This window comes from Diabrotica virgifera, chromosome 6 (genome assembly GCF_917563875.1).
Source record: "Diabrotica virgifera virgifera chromosome 6, PGI_DIABVI_V3a".
NCBI classification, from domain to species: domain Eukaryota; kingdom Metazoa; phylum Arthropoda; class Insecta; order Coleoptera; family Chrysomelidae; genus Diabrotica; species Diabrotica virgifera.
The window spans coordinates 99,870,824-99,885,900 of NC_065448.1; the positions used below are offsets into that span (position 1 = coordinate 99,870,824).

Sequence of the window (15,077 nt, forward strand, 5' to 3'; positions counted from 1 at the left end):
TCTCTTCGATTGAATTTATGCGACTCTACTGATAAATTACTCTGTGGAACAAATTCTTTCTCAAATTTTTTAATCAACACCTCATAATTCTGTTTTTCTGCTTCTGTTAAATTCAAGCTCAATTCAACATGGTCCAAGACATCTTCTCTAGTGCAATGAAGAAAAACTGCTGCCTGAATCTGCTGAGATTTTTCTTTACAGCCGGTTGCTATTCTATACAGTTCAAATGAATTTTTAAATTTCTTCCAATTTACTGCCATATCTCCACTTACAGACATGGCCTTGGGTTGTTTTAGCATCTCCATTTTGATTTCCTTTTACTAGGATACTACCTCTACCTTGGTTTGTAGGTTCAATTCTTTAAATTATAACTGCGCCATGTTATGATGGTCAATAGTTTATAATTAATCCATTATATTACGAAAGGATGTTAATTAACAAACTACGTTCAATCTTTATGATGGTTGTTTATTGAATGAATTGACAAGCTCTCCCCAGCCCCGGATTCCTATGCAACCCACTATATTCTAAGGTGCAAAGTGGTGTGCATAGTTAACTCACAACAGTTCCTATGTTTGTATTTTATTAATGTTGTATGTTCAATTTGCAATTTATATTAATTTTGCAATATATTGGTTTTGTTTTTTGCTTTACTTTATTAACTTGTAATTATTTTTATATTGACGATTTATCTAATTTCAGAAAATTGTATTTGTTATTGTTATTTTTTCTACTCTATGTTAAGCTTTGTCCATAAAATTGTATACTTTTCAATGAGAATAAAGCATATTTCTATTCTATTCTAAGTGGAATCACTTTTCTTCTGGATTAGCGAAGTGCTAAATTTTCACGTTTCATTGTTTTAGGTCCCACTATGTTGCTCGATATCAACCAACATAAACTGGCCAGTGCTGTGACTAAAAAATGTCTGCAACGAGACGACTTGGATTTGGATGCTTTGAGTGTCAATGATTTCGAGAGAGCACCGGACAATAAATTCTTAGACGCTCTTAAGAAGTCTTGGCCGGCTAGACAGGCCAGAAAATGAAGCTGAAAAAAATAGCAAAACTAATAGCAAACCAGCATCGATTTGTACAAAAATTTGGGATTAGGCTCATTTCACCTTCTAGTTCATTTTCTCTATTGAGCCGTTGTAAGCTTTTGGTTTTTTAAGGATATATCATAGAAAGTTATTGTCAAAAATTATGTAAAAACGTTGTAAACCAATAGTATGATATAATTGATCCAAAAAAGGCATAACCCAGACATCCAAAGTGAAAGTTTTCCTCCTACACCAAATTGTTCTATATGGTCCACATATTGTTCAGTAAAAAGTTACACCATTTTGAGCGTCGTTTGAGGGGGAGAAGTCGCTAAATTAGTAATTTTTTTAAGTTTTTCGTCAATATGTATTTCTAAAAATATGCGGTTTAGCGTGAGAAACGTTCTGTACAAAAATGTTCTAAATTAAATTTTAAACAAAAAAGGTCCTATGCGTAATCCTTCTATAACGAACGGTTCCAAAGTTACGGAGGTAGTATAGTATAATTGGTTCAAAAAAAGGCCTAACACCGTCATCCAAAATATATAAAAGTTTTCCTCCAACACCAAATTGTTCTATATGGTTCACATATTGTTCAGTAAAAAGTTACATTATTTTGAGCGTCGGGTTTGGTGGGGGAGGGGGGGGGGAGAAGTCGGTAAATTAGTAGTTTTTTACGTTTTTCGTCAATATTTCTAAACGTAAGCGGTTTAGCGTGAACAATATTCTATACAAAAATGTTTTACATTAAAGTTGAAACGAAAGAGGTACTGTGCATAATTATTCTAAAATCAACGGTTCCGGAGTACGGAGGATGTAAAGTGGAAGTTTCTTATATTTTTTACATCTTTTGGGCAAATTATAATATTATTACTCAGGAAACTAATTCTTTTAAACAGAATTGTGTTTTGTAAATATAATTTGCTATTTCAATGGCCGGTGGTATGTTGCTGATAAGCCCTTGAAGGAACGTCAACCTCACCACCTTCAAGAAGCTTCTACAGGCCTAAGCCATATAAATCTCTGGTACGAAGAAACCCACTCTGAACTTTCTATGGACAATGTCGCATGAATATCTTTCCAACAGTAAAACTTTCGTTTCCAATGTAATGTAGAACATATTTGTATAGAATATTGTTCACGCTAAACCACTTAGGTTTAGAAATATTGTCGAAAAACGTAAAAAAACTACTAATTCACCGACTCCTACCCCCCCCCTCCCCCCAAACCCGATGCTCAAAATGGTGTAACTTTTTACTGAACAATATGTGGACCATATAGAACAATTTGGTGTTGGAGGAAAACTTTTTTTGTTTAAGGCGATCGGTACAAAGTTTTGGCTCCAATGCTATTTAAATGGGATTCATTTTTTCGAATCCTGAGAAAACTAATAAGTATTTTTGAAAAATTTAAACGCAGAATGAAAGATTACGTTCTTACCGCGGGCCGAAAGTCCCTGAAAACTTCTATAATGTTTATTTTAATTAGTTACAGGGGTGAAAAACTAAGACAAAATGTAGTGTGATTTTTAATTTCAAATATCTCATTCAAAAGAAACTTTTTATTTATTCTAATGGACTTTCGGCCCTCTATAATAATTTAGTCTTTCATTCGGCATTTAAATTTTTTTAAAATATTTATTAGTTTTTTTCAGGATTCGAAAAAAAATGGACACCATGTCCGTGGTGATATTTTCCAAATCGAACATTCGCTATCTTTGTCATACAACGCACTGAGTCGAATAGAATATGGTGACAAGACTGACAATTTTAAATATTTAACATGGTATCGGGAATATTTTGAGTTGTTGATTAAATAATGTTGATAGTGTATTTGATAAATATTTGATTTAAAATGTGAACTTAATAAAAAGTTATTTATTGTTTATTATTTATGGAAGATCCCAGCAGAGAACACACCAGGATATATTATGTGATCCAAGTATTTTGTTGTTAAAGATGTTCAAAATTGTAAGCGTTCCATAGTAACAATATATTATTAAAAAATCACTTTATCACTTTTCATCTTTTCTTAATATTATTCTTATTAATATAATTTAGAATAATTTCTAAATTATTCTAAAAAATTCTAAAAATTAATAATAAAAAAACTACTAATTCACCGACTCCTACCCCCCCCCCTCAAACCCGATGCATTGTTTTATGCGTTAGGATATAATATAATATTTCAACCATTAAACACCACCCTTAATAACATTGCAATTTTTGTAAGCAATTTAATACATCTATACAGAAAAAAAGTAAAATTACGTACAAAACCATTTATTTACACAAAAATACGAATTTACAAATACAAATATAGAAAGTGGAACATATTACAACGTATTACTGCCGAAAAACTGGTTTTGTGGTATTATATACATTGAACTCTATTACACTCCCAAGCGAACTATACGAATTTTTCGAAAAAAAAAATAATTTGTTTTATAAACATAGCTTCTTCATTTTTTGAGATAAAAAGTTTTTTTCCAAACTGATTTTGTAGGGTTTTTTGAAGAGCTATAAGACTATGTAAATTAAATTCCGTAAGATCCCTTAGTTTTTAAGTGGGCCGAGTTTAAAGGGCTCGAATAAGGGGGTGTTTGCTCGTAAAAGAGGTTTTAAACAGCTATACCTCATTAAATATTCACTGTAAAGAATTATGGACAGTCAAATTTTAGTTATTAAAAAGCTACAATTTAGTACTCAATCATTTTTTTGTACCTCCAGTATTTTTGGTGATATTTTGAAGAAAAGGGTGAAAAATACGAAATTGCAAAAATCAATTTATCTTTAAACCCCAATGTTTCTAAAATTAGGCCTTTTAAATGGGTCAAACTTCTTGGGTGCATTGATAATACATATATAAAAAGAATTACAGAAGGATGAAGATACGTTTTAATTAGGAGGGTAATTAGGCGGTTGTTTTTACTGATTTTTTTCGTTGGAAAAAGTAGGTTCTGACCTTATTTTGAGCATAAGTCGCTCAAGTTTTATGCTAGAAACTTTATTTTTTTTTCAAAGGTCTAATTGTATACTTGAAAAAAGATTCTGTAAGTTTTCTTCGAAAAATGCAAAGTTTTCCCTTTATTTGACTTTGAATATTTCAAATTATGCATGTAACGAAAAAAGCTAACCTTTAACATGCCGTATCTCGGTTTTTATTGATCTAAAAAAATTATAAAAAAGGATTTTGTTTGTTTCTAAAAGATATAATTTTGATATATACAGTTTTTTTGATTAATTGAATATGTTATGAGTTATTCTCAAAAAACCCTATAAAAAAGTCGATTTTTTCATCGAAAAACTGTTACTTTCAACCGCGAATAACTCAAAAAATATTAGTTTTGCGAAGAAAACGCAACGAACGTTTTTTTCTCAGAATTACTTTTTTCATCGATTTCCATGGTTAAAATGTAATGAAAAATGTTCACCCTCGAGACGGGGTGGCAACCACCCCAAGGTTTTAGCGTACAGCAGCATGATACAGAAAATGATCCTTGGGCTATTCCCTACCTTCTGTGATAATTTCAAGTAAACCGATGCTGGACGTAAAAATTGCGAGCCAAAATGCTTCATTTCCTGACCAAAGAGATAAACAGTCTACACCAAGACCTTGGGTGGACTGCATAAAACGTAGTAAATGTTGTTGCTTCAGCAAATAGTATCTACTTTGTAGCATTTTCTTTTACATAAAAGTATGCGTGCTTTTGTTGAGAAGAACATACTACATAACAGTAGTACATACTACTGACCTGAAGTATCTACTGGCAAGGGCGCCCCCAGGGAGGTGCCAGGTGGGGCCATCGCCCCCCCTGAGAATTTGGCGAAAGCGTGTAAAAAATATTTAGCTCTCTCTTACTTTATATTATAAAGTAAATTCCATATTAATCATAATCGCTCACGAGATATGCCAGTTTAAATGTATTTTTTCTCAATCCCTTATCCCTTCTGACTGAGACGCATATGTTTGGATGGAACCGCATCGTTTTCGGTGCGCATGCCGCATGCACTGATGATGTCCGGTCTAGGCTTATCCAGTTGAGAAATGAAATAGGTGGGCTGAACGGCCGATCTGATACGTCTAGTAGTACGGTAGTGCTCACAATTTATATACTGTTATTCATAGAACTTATATTAACGTGTTAAAAGTGTTTTTTGTGCAACGTGTAAGTATTATATAATATACTTTATTTCTCACTTGACCTTAAATAAAATAGGCTTATTTTTACGAGGTAGTTATCTATTGTGTGTAAAGGTAAAAAATTCTTTTTTATGAATTAAAATAACATCATTTGCGTCTATGAAGTACAATTACAATATTTATTTCAAAAATTGTGCTTGAAGTAATAACATTTTTTATAAGTACCCTTCCTACTTTAAGAAAATAAGTTATTCCTGTATCGCAGTTGAGATATTCAACTGTGCAAGGTAGGTATTTTAATCTACAAATTTTAATTAACTTAGATGAATTTTTTACTTCTCTAAAAGGTTTTAAAAATATTTTTCAATGCAACTAAATTATCCATTTGGTCTTATTCTGTCCATTTATCGGCCTACTCCCCGGTTAAATGCGTTAATTTATTTGACACCTAACACTTAGCTGATTGAATGCATCAATTTAATTAGCCTACTGTATTTGTAGAAAAATGGACATAAGGAAGTTCTTTAACAAGCCAAACAAGCGGCTGAAAATTGATGATGGATCTGACATACCGAACAGTACCGAAAACAGTAGTATAGTATGCAGTCAAAATGATTTAGCTGTAGCAGGGCCAGCTAGCTTGGAGTCAGCTGTATCCGCCTCTCAAAGAGAAACTAACGTTGTAACGGCCACCGCATCGGATAATTTTGCGATTGTTGAAGACAGTTTAAATTTGGATGTTGGGAACTACCTTGATACTAATAAAATTTGTAGCTTGAACGATCGCTTGAAATTTACTTTGTTAACAAACCCATGGAAGCCAGATACATGTTACAATTTCAAGTATGATATTGACGATGGCAAACGACCATTTATCCATGAATGGTTAAATACGTACCCCTGGTTAGCTTATTCAAAAGAAGTTAAAGGTGGGCTATGCAAGTTGTGTGTACTGTTTAGGCCCCGCGTAACCCATGGTAGTTATCAAAGCGGCTTTATAAATCGCCCATTCACCAATTTTAGAAAGTTTCATGAAAATGCGAAATCGCATATGAACTCTGAATGGCACAGACAAGCATCTGAAAACTCAAGTAACTATATCTGTCATGAAAAATGAAAAGAAAAATGTTGAATGTCTTGCAAATTATGGTTTGGCCAAGCAAATTGAATCGAACAGAGCGAAACTAAAATCCATTGTTTCTTCAATTTTGTTTAGTGCACTATATGACTTACCATTAAGAGGTCATACCAATGAGGATGCTGTGTTCAATAACCTTTTACATTTTAGGAAAGAAGCTGGTGATTCTGTTTTAGAAGACCATCTGAAAAATGCGCCGAAAAATGCAATGTACATTCCCCATAGGACACAAAATGAGATCATTGATTTATGTGCAACGGTTTTAAGAGACGAGTTAGTTACAAAAATCAATGATAATGAAATATTTTCCATTTTAGCAGACGAAACAATGGACATTACTGGTACAGAGCAACTCTCTCTGGGCGTGAGATATTTTGATAAAAGTGAAAATTGCATCAGAGAAGACTTCCTTGGTTTCACCCCATTAAAAAGTTTAGATGCTGAACATATAGCAAATGCTATTACTTTAACATTAACAAATTGGGGCTTGAACTTGGAAAATGCAGTTGGCCAAGGATATGATGGTTGTAGTACAATGGCTGGGGAAATAACTGGAGTACATAAAAGAATAACTGAGAAATACCCAAAAGCTCTATATTTTCATTGCGCCAGTCATCGGCTAAATTTAGTAGTCAATGATTTAAATGACATACCACAAATCAGGAATACAACTGGCACAGTTAAAGAAGTTATAACATTTTTTCGGCAGAATGGCCAAAGAAGGGCAATAGTGGGAGCTCTTCAAAAACTATGTGAAACCAGATGGACCGAAAAATATAAAGCAATTCGAAAGTTTAGTGAGCAGTTTGTTAGCATCGCTGAAGCACTTCAGACTCTATCGACTGCAGGTAACCGTGACACAAGGCAAAAAGCTTTCCAGCTTCATTGCGCAGTTACAAATACAGCATTTGTGATATGTCTACATGTGATTGCCAAATACTCTGCCAAGTTAGAAATCGTTACGCAAATGTTACAAGGTGTCAGTGTAGATATTTTGAAGATATCAAAACACATTCAGAAGGTTACTGAGCTATTCAGTTCAGACCGACAAAATGGAGAAAAAGAGTTTGATAACATTATGGCAAATGTTGAAACAACAGCAAACAAGCTTGGAATCGAGCTCACATGTCCTCGTGTTGCTGCGAGACAGGTTCACAGACCAAATCACTCTACCCAGACTATCAACGAATACTATAGAAAGTCCATTTTCTTGCCTTATTTGGATTCTTTGGTTCAATCGTTGAAAGATAGGTTTTCAGATAGAAACAAACCATCATTTGAAATTTTCAATCTGCACCCTAAAATCATGAAAGATCTTTCTAAGGAAGATTTTGAAAAGTCTATTAACAATATAAACAGCACGTATTGTGAATTGTTAGACAACTTTAAGGAGCAATCAATTCTGTGGTTCGACCTTTGGAAAAACACGGAGATAGATGCCAAAGCCTTGGAAAAACTGAACTTAATAGAGGTTCTTGAGCATGAGCATGCCTGCTTTTTGCCGTCAGTAGCAAAAGCCATCCAAATAGCTCTTTGTCTGCCACCAACAACTTGCACCATCGAGCGATCATTCAGGTAACTAACTATAATTTTATTACGTTATATTCTTATCCATGTGTTTCAGTTCTTCTAAAACTTACATTACAATATAACAACCTCGATACTTTTTTACAGCACTCTCAAACGTGTGAAGACCTGGATAAGGAATACGATGTCGAACAATCGTCTAAGTGGGCTATGCCTGTTATCTGTACACAGAAGAAAAATAAAAGAAAATAAAGAAAACTTCATGCAGAAAGTAATTGATTTATTTGCGATGGACACCAGAAGAATTCAATTATTATTTAAGTAACATTTTACTGACACTAACCGTGTTGCGTTTTAAACAGCAAAACAATTTTTCTTGTATTTTTTGTTTCAATACCCTTTGCCCCCTTGAGGAAATATCCTGTGGGCGCCCTTGTCTACTGCTAAGCGTAGCGTAGAACTACAGCCGTCTTCGCATCACACCAATCGTGATGGAACTAGTTTTCCATGTGCTTGTGATTTGTGAATTCACATTTTTACGTACTTACCTAACAATGGTACATGAGTAAAAATGAGTGACTGAGATTCTGAAGCGACAATAGAGTTATGCGAGTATAAAAATGAGCAATTGTTATTAATTTATTAATCTTTTAAGAATTATTAAATTTTATTTGATAAAAGAATGACCCCAAAAATTAAGTATCGTCTTCCTAGTTTGTAGATTTTTCTACGACGCACATTCATAAATGCTGCCATGTTGTAACAAAAAAAAAAACCTACGTCGAAGTCGTTCATCCACCAACTTCACTTAAACTGAAGCAAATACTACTAAACTAGCAAATACTTCAAAAGCGTAGTGCATTCTTGCATGTATTTAGTAAATAGTAGCATATGCTACGGAAGAAAGTAAATGCTTTGTGATTGTGAGTGTAGTAAAAAGTTCAAAAATGTATTAGATACTTGAGGCATTAGCAGATACCTACTACGTTTTATGCATTCCACTCAATAGATATTTTATTTAATAAGTACTATTATAATATAAATAATATTTTTTAACATTTCTGTTATTCAGTTTGATTTCAGAGAAATAAATTGTATCTCTTTCTGTATTTCCTAGTAAGCAATCAAATCATTACAAACAAACCGGCATATTTATGTTTCGTGGACTTTAAGAAGGCATTTGACAAGGCCAAATTAAAATACGTTATCCACCCAAGCAGCAATTTGTCGACGCGACAGCATTGCCTACCGCGTGGCAACGTTTTGTTACAACGTTGTTATTGCCTAGAAGACGACTCTATTTCTGCACTAATTTGGTGGACGATTTTTGAGTTGTCTTGACGTTGCCTGGGCAAACTATGTTTAAGCAGCAACGTTTCGGAAACATTGCATAAGACAACTGAAGCGACTATAAAAAGTGCCTGCGTGCAATGGCTGCTCAAAGAGTCGGATTGGTTATGTTTTTTTAACTATATTTTTAACACCTGTATGGTGACTGCGAAAACGAAAAAATAAACTATATAAAAAAAATCAAATAAAAATGGCGCATTCAACAATATTACCGATATTACAAAAAAATACCTTTTTACCAACCCTAGACGGATGATCCAACCGAGAAGTCCGATCGGCAACCAAGCACGGCCGGGCGGACTATCCCAACCATTTTAGAACGCACCCTCTTATTGGGCGACAGAAGTCATGTGACCAGTGTCAAGTGAAGTGACCAGTGTCATTAAAAATATTGATATATTAATGATAATGATAAAAGGTGGTAGAGTATTTGTAGGCCCTACTCCATCGTTGCGATTGTTGAAAAAACAACTGTGATATGTAGTTGTCACAATGGTAATAACTTAGTTGCCCATATGACTAAAGGCATTACTTAACGTTGTAACATCGTAATGTCACCGGTAACAGGGGTCGTTGGCCGAAACAACTGCAAATTCACTCGGACAACGTTATATACAGTGCATTTTTTTTGTACTGACAACCAATGCGTCGAGAAATTGCTACTTGGGCACTTATTGTACGCAAAAGAGATACCTCCAGGAATAATCAAAACAATCAAAAATATTTACCAGAACAACACAATAAAAGTAACAGTAGAAGAACTAACTGACCCAATTGAAGCTGGCAGTGGGATAAGACAGGGGGATTCCCTGAGTCCTCTTGGTCGTGGATGAAATAATAAAAAAGCAAGATCTAAAAAAGGATACCAAATGGGAGAAAAACAACCTTCTGAAAAATAATCTACTATACAATGACGCTATATAACTATATACTTTATAAATGTCATCAAAAGTATAAAGAGTGCTGCTACCGGATATGATAAAATAAATATACTAACAATTAATATGTGCCTTCCGTTTTTATTATCTTATTTGACACACATTATTAATGCTTGCATTCTAAGAGCAGAGTTCCCGTCAATGTGGAAAGTTGAAAAAATTATACCTATACCGAAAACAACTAATCCGACAGGATATAACGAAGTTCGACCAATTAGTATACTAAATCAAAACGGGAACTGGTGTATGTTTTCAAAGACTGATAGTGTGTAAATAAATTTATTAAAATCAGCTAAGTACTTTCAGCATTTTTAATGCCATCATCAGAGCTATTGTCTTATAGGTGTAAATACCTCAATTGAAGAGAAAACTTCGAACAAACACATTCTATTATTAAAAATTAACCCCGGGATCTAACCACTGATCAGGGTAAAAACCCTTGAAAGTAAAAAATATCACATTTAATGTGTTTTTAAAAAATGGCTACCATCTTTACAGTTAACAGCTGTTAATTGTAAAGATGGTAGCCATTTTTTAAAAACACATTAAATGTGATATTTTTTACTTTCAAGGGTTTTTATCCTGACCAGTGGTTAGATCCCTGGGTTAATTTTTAATAATAGAATGTGTTTGTTCGAAGTTTTCTCTTCAATTGAGGTATTTACACCTATAAGACGATAGCTCTGATGATGACATTAAAAATGCTGAAAGTACTTAGCTGATTTTAATAAATTTATTGACACACTATCAGTCTTTGAAAACATACACTAGTTCTCGTTTTGATTTATATAGAAGTGTGTACAAGTCAAACAGTCTTTTTCTATTTATTAATTAGTATACTGCCCACTTTCTCAAAAATACTAGAGAAAATTCTAAATCAGCAAATACAGGTTCACTTGAGTCAACATAAAGTTCTGCCAGAAAATCAGTCTGGTTTCAGAAAGGATCACAGCTCCTACCCTAATAACACAAAACATTCCATGAATGTTCCTAGAATGTACACACAGGACATTGAAAACATTCCTGGAATGTCCCCAAATGCACACGAATGTCCCAGGAAAGTGCTGTGTCAGCATTTTAAATATTCTTAGAATGTTCTGTTGGAACATTCCATGAATGTCTACGAATGTTCTTTGGACATTCACAGTCTATTTTTTAGACTGAATGTCTTGTTGGAACATTCCATGAATGTTCTTTGGACATTCACAGTATATTTTTAGACTGAATGTCTTGTTAGAACATTCCATGAATGTCTACGAACGTTCTTTGAACATTCACAGAATATTTTTTAGACATTCACTGAAATATATCGTCAGTAATGTGACAATACCTCCTATATGTTTTTTCATGAGGTTTGCAGGAGAGGAAAAACATTTTTTAAGGTCACTTTCTGTTTTCGTACGTATTCTGACTTTTTTGTAGTAAATAGATAGTTGAATTTACTGCAAAACAAGTCAAAAGATATATGAAAACAGGAGGTGGCCGAAACAAGTTTTTAGTCTATCTTACAAATCTCTTGAAAAAAACAGATAGGAGGTATTGTCACATCACTGACGATATGTGGCCATACCAAATAATACATCCTTGATAAATATAAACATTTTTATTGCAAAAAATCTTTACATACATTTTTTAATGTAATTTACTGACATTCCTAAATATTATAAAAAAATGTGTCACATTTGCTTTGTAAACCTTTCTTTTGCTTTTCGTAGCCACATATTCCGTTTCCTTTCTGTTTTTTTGTAGACCACTTCTCTCAGCTGATTCTAAAAGAAAATAAAATAAAAGGTAATTTTTCTATCCTTTACGATTAACAATCAGAAGAAATATTATTTACAGGTAATAATACGCATAAATAATAATAATAAAAAAATAAATATTAAATAATATTTAATAAATAAAATAATAATAATGAACATTTTGTATTTTGACAACGACATCCGACGTGGAAGTAGAAACCTTAATAAAATTATTTTTTCAAGTAAATTGTGGCTTATTTCCTCATTAGAATAGTTAATTACAAAAAAGCCACAAAGAAATAGATTTTTCACAAACAAATAAGTATTTAGTATTCATTATATTTATTGTTTTTATTATTTACTTAAATGTCCTACTGGTACATTATTTGACAAATAATGACATTTCGAAGTCTGTTAAGTATGATATCACGCCCTTGGGCATTAAATTTAAATAACGACTTAGATACTGTCAAGTTGACAAATATCAACCTAAGTAAAACTATGGTTACCACAATTATGTTACTACTGTTACTGGTAAATGTACTTATTTAAAAACTAATCAATTCAAAATTCATTCAAATTTTTCGCATATAAAGAATAATTTAGTCAGACATTAAACGTTGAAGGCACCACAGGTATTATAATAATAACGCTTTCGGTCAACGTATATCCCTCAGGCCCTTGTTAAAAACACCATTGAGCTCAAGCGTTATTATCCTTATAATACCCTTGGTACCTTAATAACTGTAACATAAGATTATACCTTAATTCTTGTTTTCTATTTCTGATGTTTTTATTTATTTACATTGAATATTAATCTGTTTTGTTGTATAATCTACTTCGCAATAATTATGTGATATATTTGACTTAAAATGAATTCAAAAATTTTTTGCAGTTGGGCAACAATGTCAACTTAGATCTCCGATGTAGATAATGAATTACAACAGTATCTATATTGTACAGACTGTATTATTAATTAGGTTATTTATTTATTTATTTATTGAAATATACATCCACCAGGTATAAACCCATAAAGGTGTACATAAGAAAACTACATACATTGACTGAACACTTGATGACAAAATATAAAATAAAATAAAGAATAACCAAAAATGTTTCTGTTGTTAATACACATACACAATAATAAACAAAGACCTTAATAAAGAAAAATAACATGGCATCAATTCGATAAGCTATTGCGTATTTCGCGTTTAAAGATGTTAAAACCAAGAAAAAAAATGCATATACCTGTGTGACATAAGCTATTGGAACAGCACAGTCTCTTAAACGAACAGATGAAAGTGAAGTTCTGTCAATATCTTTTTCTAAAAAGTGTTTTGAACATACTCCTCTATTAACAAATCTGATCTATACTTCATGTCTTCTTCGCAGGATCTTCTGGAAAGCTAAAAATACAAAATATATGCATTACTAAGCATTATTAACAAATTTTAGTTTTAAATAAAAAATATGATTAATGGACTCACAAAATATTATAAAAGAGCTTAGAAATTCTTTATAAGTATAGTCGGTTCCCCAAACTCTGACACAACTGGCTAGTGATTTTAGTAGGTAATTTTTTTTGTTTTTGGCCAATTTTGCCAAAATTACAGTAATTATTAACTATTTAGTTATTATTTTTTTTTTGCCAATTTTATCAAATTGGCAAAATTATTTACTAAAATCACTAGCCAATTGTGTCTGAGACTCAGTAGTACTGAGACTGAGTTTAGCAAATCGACTATAATATTCTGTGTATTCATTAGTTGGTACTGCATATTATAGTGTGTGGTCTACCATCCTATTTATAAAGGCATACATTAGCAAAAACGCAAAAAGAATTACTTTAGTTTTACAAATCCTATTGTTATTATCTCTATTTACTATTTTAGTTAGGAATAAGCGAAGTTTGTGGCTTATTCACAATTATTATTAAAATAATAAATGGATATGACCAATTATTAACTTATAAAATAAAATAATAATTCTTCTGATTTATGCCTTTTATTCACTTTGTTATATCTAGGTTACTTAAAAGATTTTTTATGAATAGTATTATTAGGGTATTAATAGTATTAATTTGTTTTCTGAAATACAGGGCATGCCTTCGTTTACATATTTGCATACTAACCTTTTAATAGGGCTTTTCATTCACAGTCATTTGTTTGGAGCTTCTGTCATAATTGAAACGTTATTCCTGCAGATTTTTTTATCTACATTTGTTTCTGCTACTCCAACTGCGTTAAAAACAGGACACCATTTTATTCACTATGTTAATAATACTATTAAAGCTATTATAAAAGTATCCGAATTAAAAAAATATTCTTAAAAAGCACAAATAATAGAAACAACGATCCACCCACCGCAAAGCAAGGTGGCCAAGATGAAGATGCCAAGATGGCCGAAGCGAGGTCGTTGGTTGGTCGTTTTTAGTCACGTGATGCCCTCTCAAGCGCCATGCACAAAAATATATGCACGGCGAATTTGAAAATGAACGCAAAAGAAATAAATATAAATGCCTCTCTTGGGTTTTGCATAAGTTATAAGTATTTTTTTTATTAACAAAATCGCATTCCAAATTGAATATTCGCGAACAATAATTTTTATTACATTTGTATGTTTATAATATTGTATTAATTGAACTTGGGAAACTCTTTAAATTTGACATATTATTGCACTGTAGGCCTAAAGTGTCACTTAGTTTGTCTGGTTTGTTATAAGTAATGTTGTATCTGTTACACGTATGTATTATTTCGCAACTTAAAATGTAGGAACATTGGTAGTATGTTCACAGAATGTCTTATGGTAACATTCCAGGAATAATTTAAACAGATGTTCACCGAATGTTCCCTAAATGTCCAGGACATTCAAATATTGATAGAACTTTGGTAGTACATTCCTGGAATGTTGTGTGTTGTTAGGGTACTAGTGCCCTGTTGAAGATAACTGATGACATATTTGATGCCTGCGATAATCAGCAAATACAGGTTCACTTGAGTCAACATAAAGTTCTGCCAGAAAATCAGTCTGGTTTCAGAAAGGATCACAGCTCCTACTAGTGCCCTGTTGAAGATAACTGATGACATATTTGATGCCTGCGATAATGGTCTTGCTGATACTTCTGATTACTCGAAAGCATTTGATACGCTTAACCATTCACTATTATTAACTTCAATGTTTAAGTATATTGGTATGTC

General features: G+C 32.6%; 1 protein-coding gene and 1 long non-coding RNA gene across 2 annotated transcripts; one reads left to right on the forward strand and one right to left on the reverse strand.

Annotated features, from left to right (window-relative positions):
* The first annotated feature begins 6,858 nt into the window (after positions 1-6,858).
* Positions 6,859-8,231, forward strand: LOC126886131 (52 kDa repressor of the inhibitor of the protein kinase-like). Its single transcript, XM_050652976.1, has 2 exons — positions 6,859-7,898; positions 7,998-8,231. Exons 1-2 carry the CDS (start codon positions 6,859-6,861, stop codon positions 8,173-8,175), a joined length of 1,218 nt encoding a protein of 405 aa, XP_050508933.1. The 3' UTR covers positions 8,176-8,231.
* A 3,495-nt stretch (positions 8,232-11,726) lies between these two features.
* LOC126886661 (uncharacterized) lies at positions 11,727-14,500 on the reverse strand. The gene is made up of 3 exons (XR_007698740.1): positions 14,012-14,500; positions 13,129-13,286; positions 11,727-11,907 (listed from the first exon to the last, which is right to left on the reverse strand). It is a non-coding gene; the product is annotated as an uncharacterized LOC126886661 (long non-coding RNA).
* Between the last annotated feature and the right edge of the window lie 577 nt (positions 14,501-15,077).

What these genes read in the sequence shown, in the direction of transcription:
- LOC126886131 (XM_050652976.1), top strand. Translation starts at nt 6,859, where the DNA reads ATGGCTGGGGAAATAACTGGAGTACATAAAAGAATAACTGAGAAATAC. An exon ending in ACCATCGAGCGATCATTCAG is followed by an intron (nt 7,899 to 7,997) that starts GTAACTAACTAT and finishes ACTTTTTTACAG; the next exon opens with CACTCTCAAACGTGTGAAGA.